Below are 26081 nucleotides of genomic sequence, written 5' to 3'. Positions count from 1 at the left end.
CACACACACACACACACACACTTTCCTTTACTTTTTATGAGGTAAGAGAAAACAGGCATAGACCAAGTTTGAGAAAGCAATCCCTAGTTAACTACATGTACTTATAATTGCAGGAACAAAATAAACTGAAGACGAATGCCACCAGAGGATGAAAGAAACTGATTTAGAGATTACGGGCTTTAGAAGACACACCCAGATCACATTTGTTTCTTTTTATTTCAATTGCTGTCCATTGTTGTCCTCAGAAGGCATAACTTGAATGAACTCCACTTCATTAAAAATTAATTCATAGAATAATTTTATTAGGGCTATTTCTGTTGTTCTTCAGGACCAAGCTTTGTTCAAATTTTTAGAAAAATGATGCTTTTTATCCCATGTCCATTTTGATGGTCCACCAAGCATAACATGGTTATGGGAACATGGGATTTTCCACTTTTTTTGTCAGTATTTTCAATTTTGGGGTTATAAGTGGATGTTTGACAAAATATGTTTGGCAGAGAAAGCTATGAATTTTCAAACTTTTTTTTTAATGCTCTCTGAGCTATGGATCACTGATGCTCTGATGCACAGATGGGGCCCCTACAGTTCTCTAGTAAGGTTTACAGAGCTGCACTGGGGCCAAAATGAGACTGACAGTTCAATGTGGGAAATGGTCCTTCGGAGAATGGATTTGGGTCAACACTGTAAAAAGAATAATGGGGGAAGGAAACATTGGGAGGACTTCTGGTTCATTTTGCAGGGGTCCTAAGAAGTTACACCATTTCTTATTTCACCCTCAGTATTTCAGAAAAACTCATGATTTTGTAGCCTGAGTCTGAGCATTCTCTGCAATGAAACCAGCCTATTCTCAGAAATCAAAACAAGCCAGGGACCTTCAATCTGATCCTCCTTTTCTAATGGAGAGACTGCATGGTTTTCTCCACCACTAGGGGTTTCCATTGGATCTGCAGCAGTAGATATAGGAAGCTAAATTGTCTACAAAGTAAGGTATAACAATACAGTCTGATTACTAGTAAACTAGAGAAAAGTGTTCAGGTGCACTCTTATTTTTAAAGATTTTATTTTATTTATTTTTAGAGAGAGGGGAAGGAAGAAGGAAAGAGAGGAAGAAAAACATCAATGTGTGGTTGCCTCTCGAGTGTCCCCCATTGGGGACCAGGCCCGCAACCCAGGCATGTGCCTGGAGTGGGAATTGAGCCAGCGATCCTTTGGTTCACAGGCTGGCACTCAATCCACTGAGCCACGGCAGTCGGGGCAAGTGCACTACTTAAAGGAAAACAGTTTGAAACAGAAATAGAGAGTTAAAGATTCAAAGTTACTGTCTTGTCTCTTTTTTAAAAGATTTTATTTATTTATTTTTAGAGAGGGGAAGGGAGGGAGAAGAGAGGGAGAGAAACATCAATGTGTGGTTGCCTCTTGTGTGCACCCAACTGGGGACCTGGTCTGCAACCCAGGCATGTGCCCTGAGTGGGAATTGAACCAGTGACCCTTTGGTTTGTAGGCTGGCACTCAGTCCACTGAGCCACATCACTCAGATATCTTGCATTTATATTAAATTGAGACCTGCTTCCTATTACTCAAATTTTCACATTATAAAATTTAAGTCCAACTTAATTTTTTTGAGATAAAAATCACATTGTGTTTTAGTTTCAATGTAATAAAAAAATGAGTTAAATGACAAGAGGAAAACTCCTGATTTGAGTAAGTGACAAAATCTACCTCTTGGCAGCTGGAAGCTGGTGTCACACAGGGAGGAAGTGAAAGGAGGACTGAGAACTGAGAAATGAGAAGCATCAGGGAGGGAGGGAGGATGTTAGGAATCATCAGTGGTTGGAAAGTGGTTAGACCTGAAAATTTCCAATATTATTGTACCACTGTGCCATTACATTGCCAATCCTCTTACAGATATCTCAAGTTTAGGTGTTGAATAATGAATTTGTAGGTTAGGAAATATAGCGAAAAAAAGTGTTTGGGTATAGGGAGAAAAGCCAATTTTGCCACTAACTTACTCTGAGACCTTGAACAAACCACTTAACTTCTTTGGGATCACGGATTCCTCACCTGTGAAATGAGGGGATGGACTAAATGACTTCTTGTTTGGAGTAACAATAGGCTTCTAAGCAGTCTACTTTCCACTCTTTTTCTCCTCTGCTTCATTTAAAAATCAGTCTCGTCAAGTCATTCCCCTGATTAAAACACTTTAGAGGATTCTCATTGATTTTGAGCTTCACTTTTTCATTCAATAATAAATATTTCTTTAAAATATTTTCTTTCTTTATTTTTAGAGAGAAGGGAAGGAAGGGAGAAAGAGAGGGAAAGAAACTTTGATGCAAGACAGAAACATCGATCAGTTGCCCCAACCCAGGGAACAAACCTGCAACCCAGGCTTATGTGCTGACTGGGAATCCAACTGGTGACTTTTCGCTTCACGGGATGATGCCCAACAAACTGAGCCGCACTGGCAGGACCAACACTAAATATTTTTTGAGCGTCAGCAATGTATTCAAACATGGCACACAGGTTTTTTATAATAGGACCCTTTTAAGTGAAAACTCCATAAAAAATACTGTCTTCTCTAGTAATTTTGGTTACTCCTATTTTGTCTTTTGAGACAAAACTAAAGGTGAGAAATCACTGCTATAGAAGTTATATTAGTAGCTCTGTCAGAATGATTTAATTTGCTAACCTTATAATTTTCAGTGCTAAGAGTTGCTTCTAGCATGATAGTTTTTTGTTTTGTTTTGTTTTTTTAGTTATATGTTCACACTATTTTTGTAGTGTAGGGAAACATTTATGAGTATATTATTGAGAAATATTTCTTGGATGCCACATAGATACAGGATTCATAAGATTTCTAAAAGAGATACATAATAGAATAATAGAAGTTTTAACAGAAGCTGGAAATTCTAGATAAGGAGATAGTTTGGGGGGAAGAGCAATAATGAAATGCTTTAACCTCTTTAAACTCAATATATACGAGGATTAGGTCTACATTTTTCTTCCCCTTTACTTTGTTTAAGATCCATTAATGCTCCTTTTGGGGATAGAGTAGATTAATACTTAACATCCGTTCCACTCCTTTCTAGCATGCCATTCTTTACTGAAGAGGCTGAAAAGCTAAATGTCCAGACTTCTTTGCATTCTAGTCAATTACATTGACTAGAAGTAAACTATGAAATACAGAATGGAGACCCAGAAAATAGTGTATTTGTTCTATTCTTGTTAAGAGAAACAATGTATATGTAATAGGATATAATTGCAACTAAAAGCCAAATGGTAGGGACAGAGGTAACTTAGAAAAGGTAAAAGTCAGTCAATTTGTACAGTACTTTCAAATTAAGGACTTAAGGCAGACTTTAGGACCCATTGAAAGCCAAGTTGTTTTTCGTGAATGCTGCTGCCACCTACCGGCATATTGCAGCATGGCTTACTGTCTGGGGATAATTTTGTAAAAGGCTGCTTAAAGTGAGTGTACTCAACAAATGAACTAACATTTGCCAGTAAAAAGTAATAAAAAAATAAATAAATTTTATATCAAAAGGTAAAACTCAAAATTATATAAATAAGTTTATTTCACTTTATCACACTTTAAGTTACAATTGTTTTAATTTCCAGAGTAAATTGATTTCTGGAGTGTAATTTTTCTGACAAAATTCTCTGATAATAATTCACTAACATTTTCAATTTTGACTTTCGAAGAATAAAAATGTTCTACTCTTCAAAATATTTGAAGAATATTGTGCAAGATATTTGAGAACTTAAGCAATTTTATTAATGTGACTTTGTGATACTGAGGGTCCTGATTTAGTGTATGATTATGATTTTGATTTAACATGTAGCCCCAGAGCTCAATTCAGTTCCTTCACACAAGCCCCGTAAGCTTCATCCCTTCCCCTTACTTCTATTAACTAAGCCAGAAATGATGGCCAGGTCCTAAAATGGTCATAAGTGTGGGTTTCGTTAAGCTAAAAATAACATCATAACCTAAATTGTGTTTCAGCTCCTGAACCCTGAAATTGAATGACCCTCTGGCCACTTCCCCAAGAAACCAGACTGGGAGACCCGGAACCTTACTTCAAGACCTGAAATAATTATTTATTGCTATTGACTGGTCAGCAAGGCCCGGGATCCCAAACCCCTTACCCATGATGACTTGTTATTTTTACTTTATAACACCCCTTGTCTGTAAACCATTGGACAGGTCCAGGTTTTCCAGGGAAAGCTGCCTGTTCTCCATTGGGTACTGCTATACAATAAGCGCTGATTTCTTTCACTGCACCCCGATGCCAGCCTAATTGGTTATCTGCAGTGCTGGTTGGATGAACTCTTTGGTCAGTTACATTTATTTGCCCCATCATTGTACTAGGAAATATTTCAAACATACAGAGAAGCTGCAAGAATAGAGTTTATAGACACTTACACACCCACTATCTAGGTTCAATAATTGTTAACATTTTGTCCTATTGGCTTTAATTATATCTTTCTCTTACTGAACCATTTCAAAGTACTTAAAAACATCACAGTTTACCCCTCCATACCTTTAATCTGTATATCCTAAGAATAAGGACATAAAAGAGTAAGGACATAGTTTTACATAAATACAACATTATAATGTCTACAAAAATTTCACAATTCCCTGACGTTATTGAATAATCAATCAGTATTTTCATTTTCCACTGTTGTTTAATGTTCTTTATACCTTCTTTGTTCTGAACCAGACTGATCAAAATTCACATTGCATTTGATTATGTTTCTCTTTCTCCAACATTCTTAATTTTTCAAATGAGGCTTATCGAGGTATAATTTACTCCAGAAGTCACCCCTTTTATAGAAGCACGGTTCTAAGTCATGTAATCACCCCCAAAGTCAAGACCTACACTATTTCCACCACTGCAAAATGTTCACTCATAGCCTTTTGTAGTCAGTGTCTTTCCCCCTCTCCCATCCCACCTCATCTCCAGCAACCACAGATCTGACTTCTGTCCATTACTTTTATGTAGTCACATAGATGGAGTCGCACAGCAGACAGCCTCTGATGTCTGGCTTCTCTCACTTAGTACAATGCTTTTCAGAGTCATCTGTGTTGTTGCATGTCTCAGTTGTTTGTTTTATCGCTGAGAAGTATTCCATTGTATGAGTGTACTGAAATTTGTTTATTCATTCGCCAGTTGATGAGCATATTGGCAGTTTGGGCCCATTATTAATAAAGCTGCTTTAAACATTTACATGCAATTCTCTGTGTAGATATATGTTTTTATTTCTTTTGAGCAAATGCCCAAGCATGGGATTACTGGGTCGTAAGCTAAGTGTATGTCAAACTTCATAAGAAATAGCCAACCTGTTTTTCAGAGTGTCTATACTGTTTTGCATTCCAATTAATAATGTATGAGATTCCCAGTTGCTGCTTCTCTTTACTGGCACTTTGGATAGTCAATTAAAAATTATTTTTGCAATACTAGTAAGTATATGGGTGTGTCATTTTAGTTCAGTTTTTATTTTCTAGTGATAATGGTGTTGGGTGTTTTTTCCCGTGCTTATTTGCTATATGAATCTCTTTGATGACATGTACATTCAATTTTTGGTCCATTTTAAACATTGGATCTAACTTTTATCTGAGTTAAAATTTTGTTCATATTATGGTTTTGGTTTGCATTTCCCTGCTGGCTGATGATATTACCTTTTGACATATTAAGCTTCACTTAGCTTCTCTAGTTAACAGGTCTAACTCTGCATTTGTCATTAGCTTTGCATTTAATTTGAGGACATTTTGAGTAGGATTGTCAATCTTATGAAGCCATTTGTCTCTTGCAAAATTTTTATTTTCACTTTGCAACCAATCAACACTGTATTTAGTTTAGTTTTGTTTTATAATATCTGACAACCAATGTGAGACTGACCCCCAAATGATGGTGATCCAATGAGATGATGGACTAGGAGTCATGCTCATGTTAAGCTGTGAGAGTAATGTTGAATATGGACTATTTTTAAGGAGTAAGTTTGTGAATATTTTTGTGTTATGACTTTTGGTTCTCTATGGCACCTTGTAAGGGAAGAGACAATAAATTTATCAATAAGGACTGTTAAACTAAAAATTGTTAATTTCCATGACTAAAATCTCCCTAAAGTAAGGTTTGATTGAGCCAAAAATGCTAGCCAAAAGACTTGTCTTGGACCACGGAGTCTAAACTACCAGCAACATGGCTGTGTAGAAAAGATAGCATGTCCATCATCCCAGAGTTATACAAGAACTTTTATACATTTATTAGGGAGAAGAGGGGAAAAAGAGGTAGTCTTAGAGAATTTACATGAGCTATAGGCAAAAGGGTAAGGAAAGGTGAAGCAGAGCCAGCTCTGGGATATCAGTAAAGAACTGTGGATTGGCGGGGTGCAGAATTTGGAAATCTCTTGTATAAACAATAAAGAGACCCCTGGACTTAGATTGTGCCTGGCTAAAGTAATCTGAGGAAATAAATTTGAAGTCCCAACCACAAAACAGGAATGGAAAAGACTTTGTTAGCTTGCCTGCGGCCATTAACAAACTAACAGTTCTGTGTGTCTCACTCTCTGTTCACTGTAGTTTAGAACATCTTGGCATTTTTTCCCCTATCATTACCCATATCATAATTATTTGGTGGAAATCAGAGGTAACTTCCGAAACGTAAACATTAGTCAATTTATGTAGCACTTTAGAATTAAGAACTTGATGCAGACCTTAAGGACTCACTGCAAAATAACTGTCTGTGTGTGCGAACATTGTTGCCACTGATCTTCATGTTGCAAGTACACTTTATTGACTAGGCTGTTATAGCCTAATAGAGCCTGAGGATTATATTTTTAAAAAGGCCAGTTAAATGTATTTAAAAGAATGTACTCAATGTTTGGCAATAAAGCGTAAAAAGAAAATAACTGATATTTTGTATTAAAAAACTCAGAATTAGTCCAGCTGGTGTGGCTCAGTTGGTTGGAGCATCCTCCCACAAACTGGAAGGTCACTGGTTTGATTACTGGTCAGGGCACATGCTTGGGTTGCAGGTTCTGTCCCCATTTGGGGCATGCATGGAAGGCAGCTGATCAATGTTTCTCTCACATGGATGTTTCTCTCTGTCTCTCTTGCTTCCCTTCCCTCTCTCTAAAATCAAAAATAAAAATTAAAAAAATAAAAACCCAAAATTATACAAACAAATTTGTTTCATTTTAGCAAATTTTAAGTTATAATTACAACTATGTTATAATTTATAGAGCAAGTTGATTTTTCGAGTGTAATTTTTAAGGTCTAAAATATTCTTTAAAGTAGTTTCTGCAATTACAAATTTTAAATTATCTACATAAAATCATAAGTAACTAAAAGTTTCTTTTCCCTTTCTGGATACTTTATAAGTTAAATTTCTGGATACTTTATAACCTATATGCATATCTAATACACACACTTCCATAGGCAGATACGTAAACACGCACACACACACATTTTACCTTTATAAGTAGTTGTAATGAAAACTTAAAGATTGAGTCAGTTGTCACAGCAGTTCATAAGAAGTGACAATGTATGCTGAGGGAGTAGAGGTCTATAATGACAAATCTGGGTTTTATAAACATTACTCAACCAGCTACCCTATTTTGGGATGCTAAAGCCATGGTGGGGACAGAAGGAACTGAAAAGTTTGGGAACTATGGAGTCTCTGTAACTTTCTGTTTTCATAACCGTGCTGCTCCATATTCTCTCAAAAAAAGAGCAGTTAACCCCTGACACTTTTTGTGGCCTGCGCTCTACAGCATGTCACTGCACTTCAAGTTTCTCAAAAATACCTCCTAGAGTTACTGTTTCCAGTGGAAGCAGAGGGATGTAATTTTGCACATGGAGCTTTACATCTAAGATTGTGCTTGCTTAAATTTCCCCCTACAGCTAAAAAGTGTAGTGACTAAGTGCTCAGTTCTGAAGTCAGAAGACCAGGGTTCAACTCCAGCTCTGCCTTTAATGGTTGTGTGATCTTGAGCAAGTTACTTAAACCCTGTCCCAGCTCTGTTGTATATAAAATGGGAATTCATCCTCTCTCAAAGGAGGGTTCTAAGAATAAATTACTGCATGAAGAGCATTTAGAATAGAACTTGGTATATAGTACACACTTAATAAATGATAGTTTTTATTTATACCAAATGTGACAGTATAAAATTATACAGTATAGCCTGATTGGCAAAGCTTCTAAGATTAGGCCAAGTTTAAAAATCACCATGATAATGCCAATTGCATTATTTAGTATTGAGTATTGAATTCTTACTATGTTCATTTCACCTAGACCTTAAATGAAATTAACCCAATATCTCAATAACTTTCATATTATTCCCACTCACAAACAAGGTAATCGAGAAGCAGTTCATGTTGCCCATTGTGGGAGAATTAATAGAATTTAAGCTTATGGGATTTTAGTTAATTTGTAACCTGTCTTCTCCTCCACTCCCCCCCACCATACACAAAAGAAACACGAAGACAAATGGCCTTAGCTTAACTCTTCATTAGAGAATTTATTCAATAAATAATATATTTTCTGATTAAAATTCCCTTGGAAAATTTTATTGAAGAGCAAAAATAGGACATAGCTTCTTAGGGTAATAAAATAGGAAGAAGTCTTCAGAGCACCTAATTTAACCTTCTCATTATATAACTACGGAAACAACCAGAACGGTGCTAGTTTGTCGTAGACGATATAGCTGAGTCGCTGGGGCAGGTTTCAAGATTCCTGATCTAGTACGTCTTTCAGGACATCACGCTTAAATGATCGAATTTACATAAATCATTTGGTTAGCAATGGATCATGAAAATATTACTCACACATTTAGCGAAAAAACAAAGCACTATCACTTTTTGCTTTACAACAGTCGTTGAAAAGTTTCACAAAGCACAGAAAGAGCAAAAATGGTTCCGAAGGCCGACCCCGTAAACGCCCACTTTTATGCTCAGTCTCTGCTTGGGCGGCGTGAGGGGGCGGGGCTAGGGGGAGAAGCTCGGGCGGGACTGCGAAGGGCGGAACTGCAGCCGGTTACAGACAGGACGCAGGCCTGTAACGGCTTTCCTCCTATTGGGTTGCGCGGCCCGTTTTGCGCATGTGCAGCTCATTTCAAACTGGGGAGACCGCTAGGCACTTGGTGTTTGTGATGGTCGGAGCCAGTGGGCGAGGGGCCCCGTGAGCGATTTCTGGTTGGCTGGACGCTCTCCTGCTCCTGCCGCCGCCCTCTTACTCGGTGCCTCAGGTTCGCTGTCTAGCTGCTCCCCCTGCGACACTGTCAGTGCAGGGCTTCCTCTAGGCGCGGCCCGGGAGGGCGCTCACCTCAGATTACCTGCGCGGGCGAAGCGGCCCCGGAACATGGCTGCGTCGGGGCTGGTAAGTGCCACGCTGGCTGCTTCGGGCGACTGGGAGTCCGGCCGCCCCCGGCCCTCGCGCCCGAGGAGGGGTAGAACGAAACTGGGCCAGCCTGTGACTTCTTGGGGATTTCAGTGCGAAAGCCGCGCGAATATTTGATTTCTCGAGTGAATGTTTGCCGATTGCCAGAGCTTATTTACTTGTACTATTTTGTCAAGGTTTCTTGTGATTTCGGTCGTGATGACTGACACCTTTCTCTTAAGGGAATCTGGTGATTTCTACTTTTTAGCCTCATTCCGGTTCCTAGTCCTCCAAATAATTTTCTGCCGGTGGAACTGGTGAGATGCCTTCAAGGTGTGCGCGTGCCTCGGCCGTGCGGGGCTGCGGAAGCAGACTGTGCAGACTCTTGCTGGTGGCGTCGTCTGAAGGGGCAGCTGTGAGAGGGGCGCGCCGTCGGCGACGCGGGAGGGCCGTGTCTGTTCTCGCGGGTCCGAACGCCCTCGGAATTCACCATTCTGCATGTCAGACTTCGCGTGTGGTTACCACATATCACACAAACTCTATCATCCCCCATCCTAAACTTGTATTTCTGGTTCCCCCCCCCCCCCCTTTTAAGAAAATCTTCAGCATCGATGTACTTCCATTTATGTAAAGGTATATTTGTATGAGTATGAAAGGGTGGTATGAGGTGTACATTTTTTTTTTTTACTGTGAACATGTGTTATTTACGTTGTATAATAAAAAAGGAATATGGGGGGAGAGAAGGAATAAAATTGACTGTTTATAAAAACTTAATTTTTTTTTTAGGTTTACAGCAAAATTGAGAGGAGGTATAGAGAGAGATTTCCCAAGTACCCCTTGACACCACACAGGCCTAGACTCCTCCATTATCAACATCCCCCACCAGAATAATACATTTTTTACAGCTGATGAACTTACATTGACACATCGTCACTCAAAGTACATAGTTTTCGTTAGAGTTCACTCTTGGTGGTGTACATTCTATGGGTTTGGACAAAGAATGATATGTATCTATTATTATGGTATCATTCAGAGTATTTCCACTGCCCTATAAATTCTCTGTGCTTGCTACTCATTCCCCCACCATCCCAACCCAGGCGACCACTGATCTTTTTACTGTCTCCGCATGTGCCTTTTCCAGAATGTCATATAGTTGGAATTATGTGGTATGTAGCCTTTTTCGGTGGACTTCTTTTACTTAGTAATATGCATTTAAGGATCCCTTATGCCTTTTTAGGGCTTGATAGTACATTTCTTCTTAGCACTGAATAACATTTCATTGTCTGGATATACATAGTTTATTTATCCATTCACTTACTGAAGGGCATCTTGGTTGCATCCAGATTTTGGCAACTACGAGTAAAGCTGCCATAAACATCTATGTACAGATTGTTGTGTGGACATACATTGTCAGCTCCTTTGGATTAGTACAAAGGAGCACAGTTGGTGGGTTATATGGTAAGAGTATGTTTAGTTTTGTAAGAAACCACCACATTGTCTTCCAAAGTAGCTGCACCATTTTGCATTCTAAAATGAATGATAGTTCTTTTTTTAAAGTATATTTTATTGATTATGCTATTACAGTTGTCTCATTTTTTTCTCCCCTTTTATTCCCCTCCACCCTACTCCCCCACCAGCATTCCCCCCACCCCCCCTTAGTTCATGTCTGTGGGTCATACATATAAGTTCTTTGGCTCTCCTTTTCCTATTCTATTCTTAACCTCCTCCTGTCTATTTTGTACCTATCATTTATGCTTCTTATTCCCTGTACCTTTCCTCCCATTTCCCCCCATCCCACTCCCCACTGATAACCCTCCATGTGATCTCCATTTCTGTCGTTCTTTTCCTGTTCTAGTAGTTTGCTTAGTTTACTGTTGTTTTTGTTTTAGGTGTGGTTGTTAATAAGTGTGAGTTTGCTGTCATTTTACTGTTCATATTTTTGATCATCTTCTTTTTCTTAGATAAGTCCCTTTAACATTTCATATAATAAAGGCTTGGTGATGATGAACTCCTTTAACTTGACCTTATCTGGCAAGCGCTTTATCTGCCCTTCCATTCTAAGTGAGAGCTTTGCTGGATAGAGTCATCTTGGATGTAGGTTCCTCCCTTTCATGACTTTGAATACTTCTTTCCAGCCCCTTCTTCCCTGCAAGGTTTCTTTTGAGATATCAGCTGCTAGTGGTATGGGAAGTCTTTTGTAGATAACTGTCTCCTTTTCTCTTGCTGCTTTTGATTCTCTCTTTAGCTTTAATCTTGGGTAATGTAATTATGATGTGCCTTCGAGTATTCATCCTTGGGTCCAATTTCTTTGGGACTCCCTGAGCTTCCTGGACTGCCTGGAAGTCTATTTCCTTTGCCAGATTGGAGAAGTTCTCCATTATTTTTTCAAATGTTTTCAATTTCTTGTTCTTCCTCTTCTCCTTCTGGCATCCCTATGATTCGGATGTTGGAATGTTTAAAGTTGTCCCAGAGGTTCCCAAGCCTCTCGTCATTTTTTGAATTCTTGTTTCTTCATTCTGTACTGGTTGGATGCTTATTTCTTCCTTCTGCTCCAGATGGTTGATTTGAGTCCCAGTTTCCTTCCCTTCACTGTTGGTTCCCTGTGTTTTTTTCTTTATTTCACTTTGCATAGCCTTCTGTTTTGCGACTATACCCAACCATTTCTGTGAGCATCCTGATTACTAGTATTTTGAACTCTGTATCTGATAGTTTGGCTATCTCTTCATCGCTTACTTCTATTTTTGGAGCTTTGATCTGTTCATGTTTTGGGGGGCCATATTTTTTTTGTCTCAGTATGCCTGTTAATTTGTAAGGGGCAGAGCCTTAGGTATTTGCCAGGGTGGGGCAACCCGCTTCTCTCAGTTGTGTCACTGTATGTGAGGGAGGGATCAGAGAGAGAATAGTGCAGCTTGCTCAGCTCTCTTCAGGCTTTCAGTCACTTCCTCCACTACCCACAAGCCAATTGGGCCCTTCTGGTGCTGATTCCTTGTTCGGGTAGGTTTGCATAAGTTCTTCTAGGACCCTGTGGGTCTATCTCTCCAACAAACTCTCCTGCGATTCTGGGAGATTTTCCTGCTGCCTCACCCCCCACAGGTTTTTTCAGTCATTGGTTTTGAGGCTTCATTCATTTCCCTGCACTGGAACCCTGGGTTGCGTAGTCTGTCTCGCTCCCCAGTTGTTCCTCCTGGTTTATCTGCACTTGAATGTGGGACTCCAGCCGCAGCCTTGTCTGCCTGGTCCTCCAGCCACTGCCTTGCTCCTTGTCTCCTCCTCCCCGCTTCCTGTCTCCACCTCTCCTACCAATCTGGATGAATATTTCTGCTTTAACTCCTTGGTTTTTGGACTTCCATACAGTTTGATTTTCTGGTCGTTCTGGATGTTTTTTGTTTGTTTGTTTGTTTTTAAATTTGTTGCTGTCCTTCTTTTGGTTGTGTAAGGAGGCAAATTTTATTTACCTATGTCTCCATCTTGGCAAAAATTCTGAATGAGACTTCCTATTGCTCCACATCTTCACCAACATTTGGAATCAGTGTTCCAGATTTTGAAATTCTAATAAGTATGTAGTAGTAGTATTGTTTTAGTGACCTCTTTTCATACGCTTATTTGCTATCTCTATATCTTCTTAGGTGATGTGTCTATTAAGGTCTTTGGCCTATTTATTTTTTATTTGGGTTGTCTGTTTTCTTATAACTGAGTTTTAAAAGTTCTTTGTATATCAGATCTGTCTTTGCAAATATTTTCTCCCAGTCTTTCCTGTCCATTCTCTTAACCACAGTTTATTTTTTCAAATTCCTATCATAATCTCTGAGCTGTTTAAAGTCTTTAGTTCTAATAACTCACTTTTTATTATAATTCATTTAAAAAGACAAAAAAGGGGAGAGAGGAGAGGTTATCCTTCATCATTCCTGTACTTAGTCGTTTTTAACTGGGAGTGGCTTTGCCCTCTAGGAGACATTTAGTGAGGTCTGGAAGAATTTCAGGTTGTCCTGAGAAGGGATTGGTAAGGGGGTACTAAGGGTACCTAGTGGGTGGAGGCCAGGGATGCTTACATCATCTTGCAATGTATAGAACTGGCCTTCACAACAAAGAGTCATCCAGCCCAAAATGTTTGTAATGCTGGGTTTAGAAACCCTGCTGATGCGTATATTATTTTCTTTAAGAAACAATCTTGCAGTGAGTGGAAGAAACTAAAATTGAAACTCATTGAAGAATGAGTTGAAATTGGCAGTTTTTGATTGTGTATTTGTTTTGAAAATTAAAGTTTTTTACATTCTAAGATTTAATTGAGGATTAAGAGACCTCGTTTCGTTCACCACTTATTCTCAAGTATGCCTAAATAGCACTTGGACCTGTAGTAGGTGCTCAATTAATATTTGTCTAATGAATGAACTATCTAAGCCTTAAAATTTTCTACTTAAAAGGGGGACAGCCCTTACTGGGTGGCTCATTTGATTGGAGTGTCCATCTCCCTCTCCCTCCCCCTCTTACCTCTCTCTCCCTCACCCTCTCCTTCTCCCTGCTTGTATTTAAGACTGAGATAATGGATACTGTTTTGGAGCTCTGTGTTAAAGGGGATAGGGGTAGTGGAGGTCTACTGTTCTGTATATGTTTTAATTGCTCTGTTTTTATTCCCTTTCTTACTATTCCTCCTCTAGATCTTGAATTTCCTAGTTCTGTATAGTTATGACTTTCTTCTGGTCGTATCAGCTTTATAAACTTCTCGTCAAGGACTATATTCTGTGAGCTTACTTTAGGCTACTACTGCTTTCATTCTGTTTCATCGATTATACGTCATTTATTTTTCATCTTCCAGAAAGTTGTTAAATTTGTTTGTTTGTCCGTACATGGTCCCCTCTTCCATTCTCTTTTTCGTTGTTGTTTTATGCCATTTTTTGCACTTTACTATTATTTTGGAGGAATTTTTTTTAGGGAAAGGAGATAAGTAGATATTGTTAGTTAACCAATTTAAATTATTGGAAGGCCAAATACTTAGGATTTTGGTGATGGAAAAGGAATGTGAAGGATGAGGAGGAAGAAGACAGAATAAATCCCAGGGTGGGAAATGGTATAGGCAAAGGTTTGTAAAGAGTAGAGAATAATTCCTCTTTATAGTATTATAATAGGTCATTAACAAATTCTTGCTCAATGAATAAATGAATAATAAATTTTCTAGCATGCTCATATTGGGGGTGAAAGTACTTTGAATATAAGGTGTATTTGAATAAATTTTAAGCAAAGAAACCAAATTGGTGACTTACTTTTTTTTTTTTTTTTTCAGGATCATCTCAAAAATGGCTACAGAAGAAGATTTTGCCGACCTCCTAGGTGATTTATATACTTACATATAGTTTACAATGACTTTTCTTCCCATCTTCAGAAAGTAGAATTTTTAAATAAAGGAAAAATTATCTTTGACTAAAATAATTATTTCTTTTTTAAAATGCATTCTTTCTATAATTAAAATTTTTTTATTGTTGTTCAATTATAGTTGTCTCCGTTTTCCCCCCATTAATCTCCCTTTGCCCTACACGACCCCCAACTCCCACATTCAATCCTCCCCCTCACCTTGTCTTTGTCCTTGGGTCGTTTACAAGTTCCTTGACTTGATAATTCCCCTTCTTTCCCCTGTTATCCTCTTCCCACCTCCCCTCTGGTTACTGTCAATTCTTTATGTCCATGTCTTTGTTTCTGTTTTGCTCACTTGTTTGTTTTGTTGATTAGGTTCCACTTATAGGTGAGATCATATGATATTTGTTTTCACTACCTGGCTTATTTCACATAGCATAATACTCTCCAGTTCCATCCATGCTGTTGCGAAGGGTAGGAGCTCCTTTCTTTCTGCTTTCCATTGTGTGAAATGTACCACAGTTTTTTGATCCATTCATTTACTGGTGGGCCCTTAGGTTGTTTTCAGCACTTGGCTATTGTAAATAATGCTGCTATGAACATTAGGGTGCATAGGTCTTTTTGAATTGGTTTTTCAAGAGCAAGGGACATAAAGGAAAGAATAAACAAATGGGACTTTATCAAAATAAAAAGCTTCTACGTGGCTAAAGGAAATACCAGCAAAATGAAAAGGGAACCAACCGTATGGGAAAATATATTTGCAAATGATACCTCTTAACAAGGGTTTGATCTCCAAAATGTATAAAGAATTCACATGACTCCATACCAGGAAGACAAACAATCCAATTAAAAAATGGGCAAAGGACTTACCTGCACAGATACTTCTCTAAGGAGGACATACAAAGGGCCCAGAGACATATGAAAGGATGCTCAGCATCACTAGCCATCAGAGAGATGCAAATTAAAACCACAATGAGATACCACTTCACACTGGTCAGAATGTCCATCATAAACAAATCAACAAACAAGTACTGGTGAGGTTGTAGAGATAAGAGAACCCTAGGACACTGTTGGTGGGATTCTGCAATTCTGCATTGTAGCTGGTGCAGCTACTGTGGAAAACTGTGGAATTTCCTCAAAAAACTAAAAACTGGCACTGCCTTTTGACCCGGCAGTTTTACTGCTTGGATTATACCCTAAAATAATGATTTCTATGTCCACTAAGTATAATCATTTTAGTTATTTTATATTAAGAGACAAATAGTAATATAAGCATGCAATGGCTTAGTGGCAGTGAGAAAAGAAGTTCATTTGATAATGATGGACTAGGAAGAGGCCATTATGACTGATGACAGCTATGGGAAAAGAAAGCACTCCAAAAAATGGATTAAATGGTAATAGAAAGATGCAGTTTGTTCAGTGGGACTAAAAGGAGAGGTGGGTGTGGTTATAAAGGGTCAGTAAAAGAATCTTTGTTGATGATGGAACTGTTCAGTATCCTGACTGTGGTGGTGATATCTGAACCTATATATGATTAATTGTATAGAACTAAATATATACACACAGTACATACAGAACTGGAGAAATCTGGTTAAGATTGGTGGATTGTATCAGTATCAGTATCCTGGTTCTGATAGTATACTAAAGTTTTGCAGAGTGTTTTGAAATTTGGGGGAAACAGTAAAGTGAAAAAGGGGTCTCTTTTATTAGTTTTTACAACTGCATGTGAATTGACAACTGTCAATTTAATAAAGTTTTAATTAAAAATTTATACTGATTCATAAGCTACTGCTAAGATTAATGATATTGAATCAAAAGTGCACTTGAGAACTTGTAGAGAAGGCTGTTACTTGGAACTGTTAGGACTTGTGACAGTAATATCTTTATTAAAAAAGAATTTCAGGACTAAATGGAGTTCAAAAAAATGTATGTTCTTGTTTAGGTATATCTGAAGCCTAACACAGCTTTAGACATTGCTGTCCTATCTAGGAATATAATTATTAATGTAGATAATGACATACTACTTCATATATTTTTCTGGGGATTCTTGGAGTCAAGTACTTATTTTGTCCTCAGATGCTAAAGGTGATGTTTTCCCTATTAAGTAAATTAACATTTTATAATAAGGAGATAGGGAATTTTTTAAGTAGATGGTGAATATTTTCTGGAAATGAAAATATTTAATACTTTCAATTTAACATTGAAATTGAAATAATATTTAATATTATTTAATATTTAAAATATTTTCCTTCTTTCCTTTTTATTAGGGCACCTGACATTAATTTGAGGCAAGACCAGAACATACTGGTAATCTTACAAGACTGCTTTGAAGAAAAAAGTAAGACTTCATTTCCAAATGAACTTTGAGGGTCTGGACGGATGAATATTTGAAGATATGAATATGATATTATACAAATACCAAATGCAGCAAATATGTTTAGGCATCTGTTATAAAATATTATAAGTATTTTCCCAGGAATTTCGAGTACATGTGCAATCCTTCATGCATTCAATATCTTCTGGTACCGAGAGGATAATACAGGCAAAATGAGAATAATTATCATTCTCTTTAGTTCACACTAGATTCCCATAGTCTGGAAATTCGTAAATAATTCTCATACGCAAGAAAAAAGTATTTCATGTAATAGAAGTAAATGTGCAGAATTCTTGGGGTCACTAGAGAGCTTGAAATAATATTTGGTGATTTGCATCCATTTCTAAAGAAATGATGAATTATGTCATAAAGTTTTCTAAGTACTGGTCAGCGTCAGAAGGTATTAGAATAAGAAAATAGGCCAATCAAAGAAATAAATACAGACCATGAAAAAGTATCTTTTATACAACCTCTGGAAGATCTCACGTATATTTCTTCAGCATCTTGCTTGTCTTTTTTAATTCCCAATGCCTTCTAGGAATATATGAATATTTTATTGATGTCTGTACTTCATTTAAGCTAATTGTGTTTAAAGAGTCAACAGATTTATGTGTCATGTAGAGATTCTTTTAATTGTAACCAAAAGATTTTATACTATATTTTATTTTTAAAAATTTCTTCCTTTTTTATTTTTTTTTAGGTCTTGCCAATGATTTTAGCACAAATTCTACAAAATCAATACTTTATTCAACACCCAAAGAAAAAGACACTTGTCTTCAGTCACCAAGCGGAGAGGTAAGTCAAAAAGAAAAGGTAGTACAGGTTTAATATTTTAGTGAGTGAAGAAATACTCAATGTAGTTAGGTACATTTTAGTTGTTTGTAAGTCTTATTCTTAAAAAGGAATCTTATATTCCCATTGATTTTTCTATAAAATTTGGAGGTATTTGTGAAAATTTTGAATTGACAATTCCTTTGTTTGAAATTAGAGGTCTGGGAATGTGAATTATCAAATTATAACACAATCATTTTTCACTTCTAAAAAAATTACTTAAGTTAGGTTTTTGGGAAAGTGGACAACTTTTGATATTCCTAATCTAGGTTGGCAAGTTTGGTTGTTTTCTGAAAACTGAAGCAATCTGTTGCTGCTATATGGGAAAATCAATATTTTATTGCTTATATATCTTAAGAGGTCAGGTTGATTTAAATCTACAAAATAGAAGACTTTCAAATAGAGTTTTTGAAACTAATGATTGAAGAGAAATTATTCAAAAGTACAATGCAAATTGGAGGTAAAAATCATAAATGCTGTAAATAGTATTTATAAGAAACTGGTATAAGCAAATAAACATATATAGCATTTTGGTTGAATGGATTGAACAGAGATCTATTTCTTTCAGAACTGACAGACCTTTTCCAATGTGATACATTGATTTTTGAATGTTAAATCAATTTTAAGTTTCCTTGACTTAGTCACAAAGTATTACTTGTTTTTGATTTGTTTTGCTAATATTTAAGATAATATTGTCTTTTTTTCCTAGATAATGCCAAATTGTTTTCTAAAGTATACAACTCTACCAGCTGGCTTATTATTTTTAAATACTTGATTTTTTTTCAATTTAATAACACAAGTTTTTAATCAGATTTGGTAATTTAACTGAGTAGATCTAATGTTATATTCCTTTTAGGCTCAGTCCCAGATATCACATTCAAAGTCAGTTTCAGTTTCTTTAAGAAAGAAAGGAGCCTCTCAGCAGTTCACTGTAAAACCAAGTAAAGCTGCAAAAGAATCAGGTTGGTGGCATGCCCATGGGTGTTACTTGCCTAGATATCTATCTATCTATCTATCTATCTATCTATCATCTATCTCTCTATCATCTGTCTATCAATCATCTATCAATCATCTATGTATCTATCTTTTCTATTGAATTTATTGGAGTGACAAAAGTTAATAAAATTACATAGGTTTCAGGTATACAATTCTATAATAACATTAGATGTATTTAAAAAGTTAGAAGTGCTGCAGGTGATACATGTGTTAGCTTGAGTGACAAGATCATGGCCAGTCTAAGCAGAATTGTGAAATGAAGTTGTTTTTGCTTCCCTCTCAAGTCCATTTCTAGAGTTGTTTTTTTAAAAATCATGAATGAAGTTGTTTTTGCTTCCCTCTCAAGTCCATTTCCAGAGTTTTTTTGTTTTCAATCATGAATAAGAATGAGTTTTATGTGATTATCTGTTCTTTTGTTTTACTGGTAGGAACATTGCTTACGAGGATGTGGTAAGAGACATTAACTAAAGAGTTATTATAGGAACTATAGCTTTAGTAGTTTTCAAATAGATTTTTCTTTTAAAACAATGATAATGTTTTTTAATCTCATACATTTTCTTGTGGTCAGGAATTCAGTACAGCTTAGTTAGATGATTCTGACATGAAATCTGTCATGAAGGGTTGGCAAGATATTGGCCAAGGCTTGACTGGAGCTATGTCATTCAGAGATACTCACTCATGTGGGCTAGTTGCTGGCTGGAAAATTCCTTTCCATGAGCTTCTTGAGCATCTTTAAAAACAAAATTTTTTTTTGGTTAAAGTCTAATTGGCCTGTAACATTATATTAGTTTCATATGTACATCATAATCATTTGCTATATGTAAATACATAGTTACTGTTCTCTTTCTCCCTTCTAATTTTGTTCCATTTATTTTTTAAAAATACATTTTATTGATTATGCTATTACAGTTGTCCCATTTTTTTCTCCCCTTTATTTCCCTCTGCCCTGTACCTACCCTCCCACCAGCATTCCCCTCCCACCCCTTAGTTCATATCTGTGGGTCATACATGTAATAAGTTCTTTGGCTTCTCCTTTTCCTATTCTATTCTTAACCTCCCCTGTCTATTTTGTACCTACCATTTATGCTTCTTATTCCCCGTACCTTTTCCCCCATTCTTCCCCCTTCCCCTCCCGGATAATTATCCTCCATGTGATCTCCATATCTAGTTGTTTGCTTAGTTTGAGTTTGTTTTTGTTTATTTTTAGGTTCAGTTATTGATAGTTGTGAGTTTGTTGTCTGATTCCTTGTTGGGTAGGTTTGCATAAGTTCTTCTAGGACCCTGTGGGTCTATCTCTCCAACAAACTCTCCTGCGATTCTGGGAGATTTTCCTGCTGCCTCACCCCCCACAGGTTTTTTCAGTCATTGGTTTTGAGGCTTCATTCATTTCCCTGCACTGGAACCCTGGGTTGCGTAGTCTGTCTCGCTCCCCAGTTGTTCCTCCTGGTTTATCTGCACTTGAATGTGGGACTCCAGCCGCAGCCCGCAGCCTTGCCCACCGGGTTTCTCCACTCCTCCTACCTGTCTGAATAAATGTTTTTTCTTCAACTCATTGATTGTCGGACTTCTATACAGTTCGATTTTCTGGCAGTTCTGGTTATTTTTTTCTTTTTAAATTTGTTATTTTCTCTCCCTTTCTTTCTCCCTTCCTTTCACTCTCTAAATATCAATAAATAAAATCTTTAAAAAAAAAGAAAAAGAAAAAGCCCTGGCTGGTGTGGCTCAGTGGATTGATCACTGGTCTGTGAACCAAAGGGTTGCCATTTCCATTCCCAGTCAGGGCACATGCCTGGGTTGCAGGCCAAGTCCCCACTTGGGGGGGCTTGAGAGGCAACCACACATTGATATTTCTCTCCCTCTCTTTCTCCCTTCCTTTTCCTCTCTAAAAATAAATTAATAAAATCTTTAAAAAAGTAAATTTGTTTTTCTTCCTTTGGTTGTGCGTGGTGTCAAAGTTATGTGCTTATGCCTCCATCTTGGTCCTCATTTTGTTCCATTTACTTTAGTCAATTACATGTGCTGCTGCTGCTTAAAGTTTTCTTTGTTTACTTTTCAAATTAGAAAACTCCTTCATTTGAGGTAAGAGTCAAAGATTTGAAAGAAAAAGCTTCTTATCATTACTTCTGTCATCCCACTGAGGTAACCTTTGAATCCTTCCACACCTCCATTAGTGTGCCTTATATGAAAACATATGTGAATATGTGTTTGTGCATGCTCATATACTTTGAGAAGAGGCTTTTACAATTTTATTTTACACCAATAATGTAAGAAAGTACCTTTTATCTGATGATTTGATCAGTATTAAATTGTCTCATTGTTACTTTAGCATCTATTTTCATGATAATGACTGAACACCATTTTATAAGTTTATTGGCTATGAGTTTGTTTTTATCTGAGATGTCTATTTATATCCTTTGTCCAATTATTTTTTCTTGTTTATGAGACTCTAATTGAATATCTGTAATCATTTTTCTCTAGATCATATGACAGATACTTTCGCAAATGACCCCTTGACGAATAGATTTTGTTTATAGTATCTTTAACCATATCATGGATAATTTTTTTATTTCCATTGTCAAATATGTGACTTTTATAGATTTTGAGTTTCCTGCTTTAGTTAAAAGTTCTGTCTTATCTAACAGTATACACAATATGTTAGATTTTCATCTTAACATCTTTTTTTAAATTAAAAATTTTAATCCATCTGGAATGTTTTGTTATATAATATGGCATAATGTTACAGTTATATTTTCTTCTAGATAGATGGTCAGTTGCGCCAGGTCCATTTATTAATTAATTAATTTCCTTCTGAATGCGCTATTTTTAATCATGTGTTAAATTTCACATATCATTCAATACACTTTTAAATTTTGGTCTGTTTGTTTATTCTTAATGTCAACACAATACTGTTTTACTAATAGTAGTTTTATAAAGTGTTGATAATAAAGGCATTTATCTTTATATTCACTTTCCTTTGCCATTCTTGGGGTTTTTCTTCCTATGAAGTTTTAATTCCCAGTAAAATTTTGTTGGGATTCTAACTAGAATTGCATTTACTTTGTATAGTAATTTTGTGAGAATTCACATTTTCATGTTACTTTACGTATTTTACATAGAACGTGTCTTATATATTTATGTCCTTCAAAAGTGTTAGTCTGAAGGACACTGTTCAAATGTGAAAGGATCCCCCAGAATGAGAGAAAATACTTGCCAATAGAATGTCTAATAAGGAATTTACATCTTACGTATATGAAGAATTCCTGCATTTCAACAACAACAATAATAAACAACCCATCTAAAAAATGGGCAAAGGATTTGAATAGACATTTCTCTTAATTTTCCAATGAATGCATGAAAGGATATTCAACATTACTAGTCTCATTGGAGAAATGGAAATCACTCATTATATTAACACGGAGACTTTTTCTGGACATTTTTATATATGTGTATGGTTCGCCAAAAAGTTGTTTGTTTTTTTTTTTCCATAAGCTGGCTCTAGTAGTGCTGAGTTGTCTTTAACTTCATTTGAAACAATTTTGTTAGATTGTACTGTGATAGCTATCATATCAGCATGCATTTAAAAATAAGTTATAAAAATTGGTGAATTTTTGTGTAGCTATTTTAATATTGAAGATGGAAGAGAATATGCAACATTTTTCGCATATTATGCTTTATCATTCCAAGAAAGGTAAAAATGCAACTGAAATGCAAAAAAAGATTTGTGTGGTATATGGAGGAGGTACTGTACTGATCTAATGTATCAAAAGTGGTTTGCGAAGTTTCATGCTGGAGTTTTCTGACTGGAGGATGCTCCATAGTTGGGTAGACCAGTTGAAGTTGATACTGATCAAATTGAGTCATCGAGAACAATCAACATTATACCATGTGGGAGATTGTGGACAAACTCAAAATATCCAAATCAATCAAGTTGTTGGTGAAAATGAAAAATGTGTCTTATTTTACAGAAAAAAACTAAACAGATTTTTTGGCCAACCCAATATATGTATGAATATTATTCAGCCATAATAAGGATGAAGTTCTGACACATGCTATAATGTGGAAGAACTTTGAAAACATTATGCTAAGTGAATCTACTTTTCAAGTATATTTCCCTGTCAGCACTGCTATAGTTGCATTGCACAGATTTTGATGTGTTGTATTTTCTGTTCATTTGTTTATTTGTATGTATTTTAAATATACTTTGCATCCTTGTCTTTAACCCATTGATTATTTAGGAGTGTGTTCATCCAAGTGTTTAGGGGTTTTCCTATTTTCTTTCTCTTATTGATTTCTAATCTTAATTCCTTTTTGGCATAGCATACTCTGTGTGAGTTCAATTTTTTAAAATTTGTGAACATCCTATGACCTGGGATATGATCTATCTTTATGGATGTGTCATGGACACTTGCAAAAGTATATTCTATTGTTGAGTTGCTTGTCTATAAATGTCCATTATGATTTATTACTATTGTGTTCAAAGAGATTTGCTAAAATTTTGTTAAGAATTTTTTGCACATCAGTTAATGAGAGATAATGATCTTTGTTTTTTTTTTAATGCTATATTTATATGGCTTTAGTATGAAGGTAATGCTCACATTATAAAATAAGAGTTGGAAATTATTTCCTCTTCTAATTTCTGGAAAGGATATTATAAAGTTTGTTTTAATTCTTCTTTGAATGTTTGGTATAACATTTTCCAGTGATATCATCTGATCTCTGAAGTATCTTTTTTCAAGAGCTTTTAAGGTGCAAGTTTAATTCTTTAATAGTTATAGGACTATTTAGGTATTTATTTCATCTGGCAGAATTTTGATAGCTTGTGATTTTTGAAAAATTGGTTCATGTTTTCTAAGTTGTTGAGTTTGTGAGCATAAAGTTGTTTGTAGTATTACCTCATTATCCTGTGGGTTCTGTTTTGATATTCTCTATTTTATTCTGGATATTGGTGATTTGTGTGTTGTCTTTTTACTAATTTTGTGAATTTTGCTAGAGGTTTATCATCTTAGTAATGTTTTCAAAGAATTAGCTTCCTTCAGTAATTTTCCACATTCTTTTTCTTTTTCTGGTTTCATTGATCTGCTCTTAGTTTTTTCATTCTTCTAATTTCTGTGGCAGGAACCTTGTTTTATACTTCGACTTGTACTCTAAAACTATTTTATTAATTTTGTTACTCAAATTGTTCCAGCTTTGGCTACTAGAACTTAATTCCTTGGTTCCTATGCCCATTTGACATGCTCCATTTTTGTTTTTGTTGTTTTGAGCACTTTCTTACATTCTGGAACTGCAAGATACTCCAGTATCATCTTATATATTTTCTCCAAGGATCCAATGGTTCCTTTTACTGGAGAATTACATTAGGAACAAAGGTCTGGATGCGAGGTATTCTGTCGCTTGTAGAATATGGTATGTCATACTGTGTGACTTTCCAAGGTTAGGTTATAAAAGGCTGTATGGCTCCTGCTTGGCTCCCTCTTTTCCTCTTAGATATGACCCTCCCCTCCCCTTCTGCCCCTTTGGGACCCAGATACCATACTATGAGGAAACCCAAACTAGCTCACTTGCAGAGAGAGATACATAGATGTCCTCATTCACTCAAGGAAGTTGGGATTAGAGTCTGCTGAGAATGGATCTCCATTGGTTCCCTCATTGGAAAGAGAGTCTGGGATGACCTGGGGTGTCAATACTACTGGTGGATCAAAGTGTCACCTTGATCTGTGAAGCAGTGGCTGGGAAGGTCAGAGTCTTGTCTACTCTGCAGCTTGATGTGGATCATATGACCTACCATCTCTGATTGTAAAAACGGGGACTGGGTTGGTCCAGGGACAGGGTTAGTCCAGGGCCATGCTCTTAAGGAGCTGGGCCTGGCACTGCCTAAGGCTTTGCTACTCTGCCACTGCTGTGGAATGGGGTGCTCCAAGGCCTGGGTTGTGGAGTGGGTGTTAGAGTTTTCCACTAGGCCTCTGAGTGTTTCCTGAATAGAGAATGCAGGTTACCCCCAGCCTCCTTACCTATTGGTTGTTCTGGATTGCAGGCCTCTCCAGAGCCCAGTATGGGGGTATATATATCTGGGAAATATAAAGAAAATCCAAGGGATTAATCATATTGCCTGTCGTTGCTTAAGGCTTGTGGTTCTTAAAAAATATACCTTCTTTCCAGCTTTCAGAGTTCTGTTATTGTTGTTTGATGGATAATTACCAGAAAATGTAGTTGTATTTAGAGTGAAAAGCATGAAAAAGTGAGATTATGACATCTTGTTCCTGAATCAAAAGCCATTTTTGCTTGTATTTTTAATCTTTGCTTCTTAAGAACATGAATCAGTATGAATGCTACCCAGACATTCTATGTTTTCTTTGATATATGAAGGTTGAGGGTTAAGAGAATTTTTAAAATATATATATATATATATATATATATATATATATATATTTACATATCTTTACATATACATGTTTTCATATGTATATGTATATATACAGATAATTATATTTATATTTTCTTTATAGTTACACACATATGTGTTATATATCTCTATATCTGTATGCTGTATTCTATATATGCGTATGTATATGTTTAAATATATGCCTAGTTAGCTGCCCTAGTTTACACTTAATCTGAAGATTGAATCTTGCCCTGGCTGGTGTTGCTCAGTGGTTTGAGCGCTGGCCTGTGAACCAAAGGGTCACTGATTCAGTTCCCAATCAGCGCACATGTCTGGGTTGTGCACCAGGTCCCCAGTAGGGGGCACATGACAGACAACCACACATTGATGTTTCTCCCCTTCTCTTTCTCCTTCCCTTCCCCTCTGTCTAAAAGTAAATAAATTAAAAAAAATCTTTTTAGAAAAGATTAAAAAAATTTAAGGATTCCTTTAAAAAGTAAATAAATAAATAAATAAAATAAAGATGGAATCTTTTAATTTCTGTTAAGATTACTTCATTGTTTCAGCCATGGAAAGATTTATTCAGATCTTGAATAAATTGACTATCAATAAAATTGTGAATTTTCTTGTTTGAGGATTTCTGTTATTTCAAACTTCAGAGCATGAACCAAAATACATATTTCAGTTCATTAATTTCAGAAATTATAACTTTAAAGTATGTACTTATGTATTTTAATTGTAGATCTTTGATTATAAACTTAGTTATCTGTGAGTCTTCTAA

At 36.3% G+C, this 26081-nt stretch overlaps 1 protein-coding gene across 1 annotated transcript in view; it reads left to right on the top strand.

Moving 5' to 3' along the window:
* Nucleotides 1-9097: 9097 nt before the first annotated feature.
* The window catches only part of CENPC (centromere protein C), a 67162-nt gene continuing 50178 nt past the window's right edge, over nucleotides 9098-26081 (top strand). The window contains exons 1-5 of the mRNA XM_024579772.3: nucleotides 9098-9374; nucleotides 14653-14699; nucleotides 16988-17058; nucleotides 17795-17889; nucleotides 18782-18887. Of these exons, the coding sequence (XP_024435540.2) occupies nucleotides 9357-9374; nucleotides 14653-14699; nucleotides 16988-17058; nucleotides 17795-17889; nucleotides 18782-18887 (337 nt within the window). The 5' untranslated portion in view covers nucleotides 9098-9356. The remainder of the gene's footprint in view (nucleotides 9375-14652; nucleotides 14700-16987; nucleotides 17059-17794; nucleotides 17890-18781; nucleotides 18888-26081) is intronic.

Source organism: Desmodus rotundus, chromosome 4, assembly GCF_022682495.2.
Source record: "Desmodus rotundus isolate HL8 chromosome 4, HLdesRot8A.1, whole genome shotgun sequence".
NCBI lineage: Eukaryota > Metazoa > Chordata > Mammalia > Chiroptera > Phyllostomidae > Desmodus > Desmodus rotundus.
This window is presented reverse-complemented; position numbering and strand designations above follow the sequence as displayed.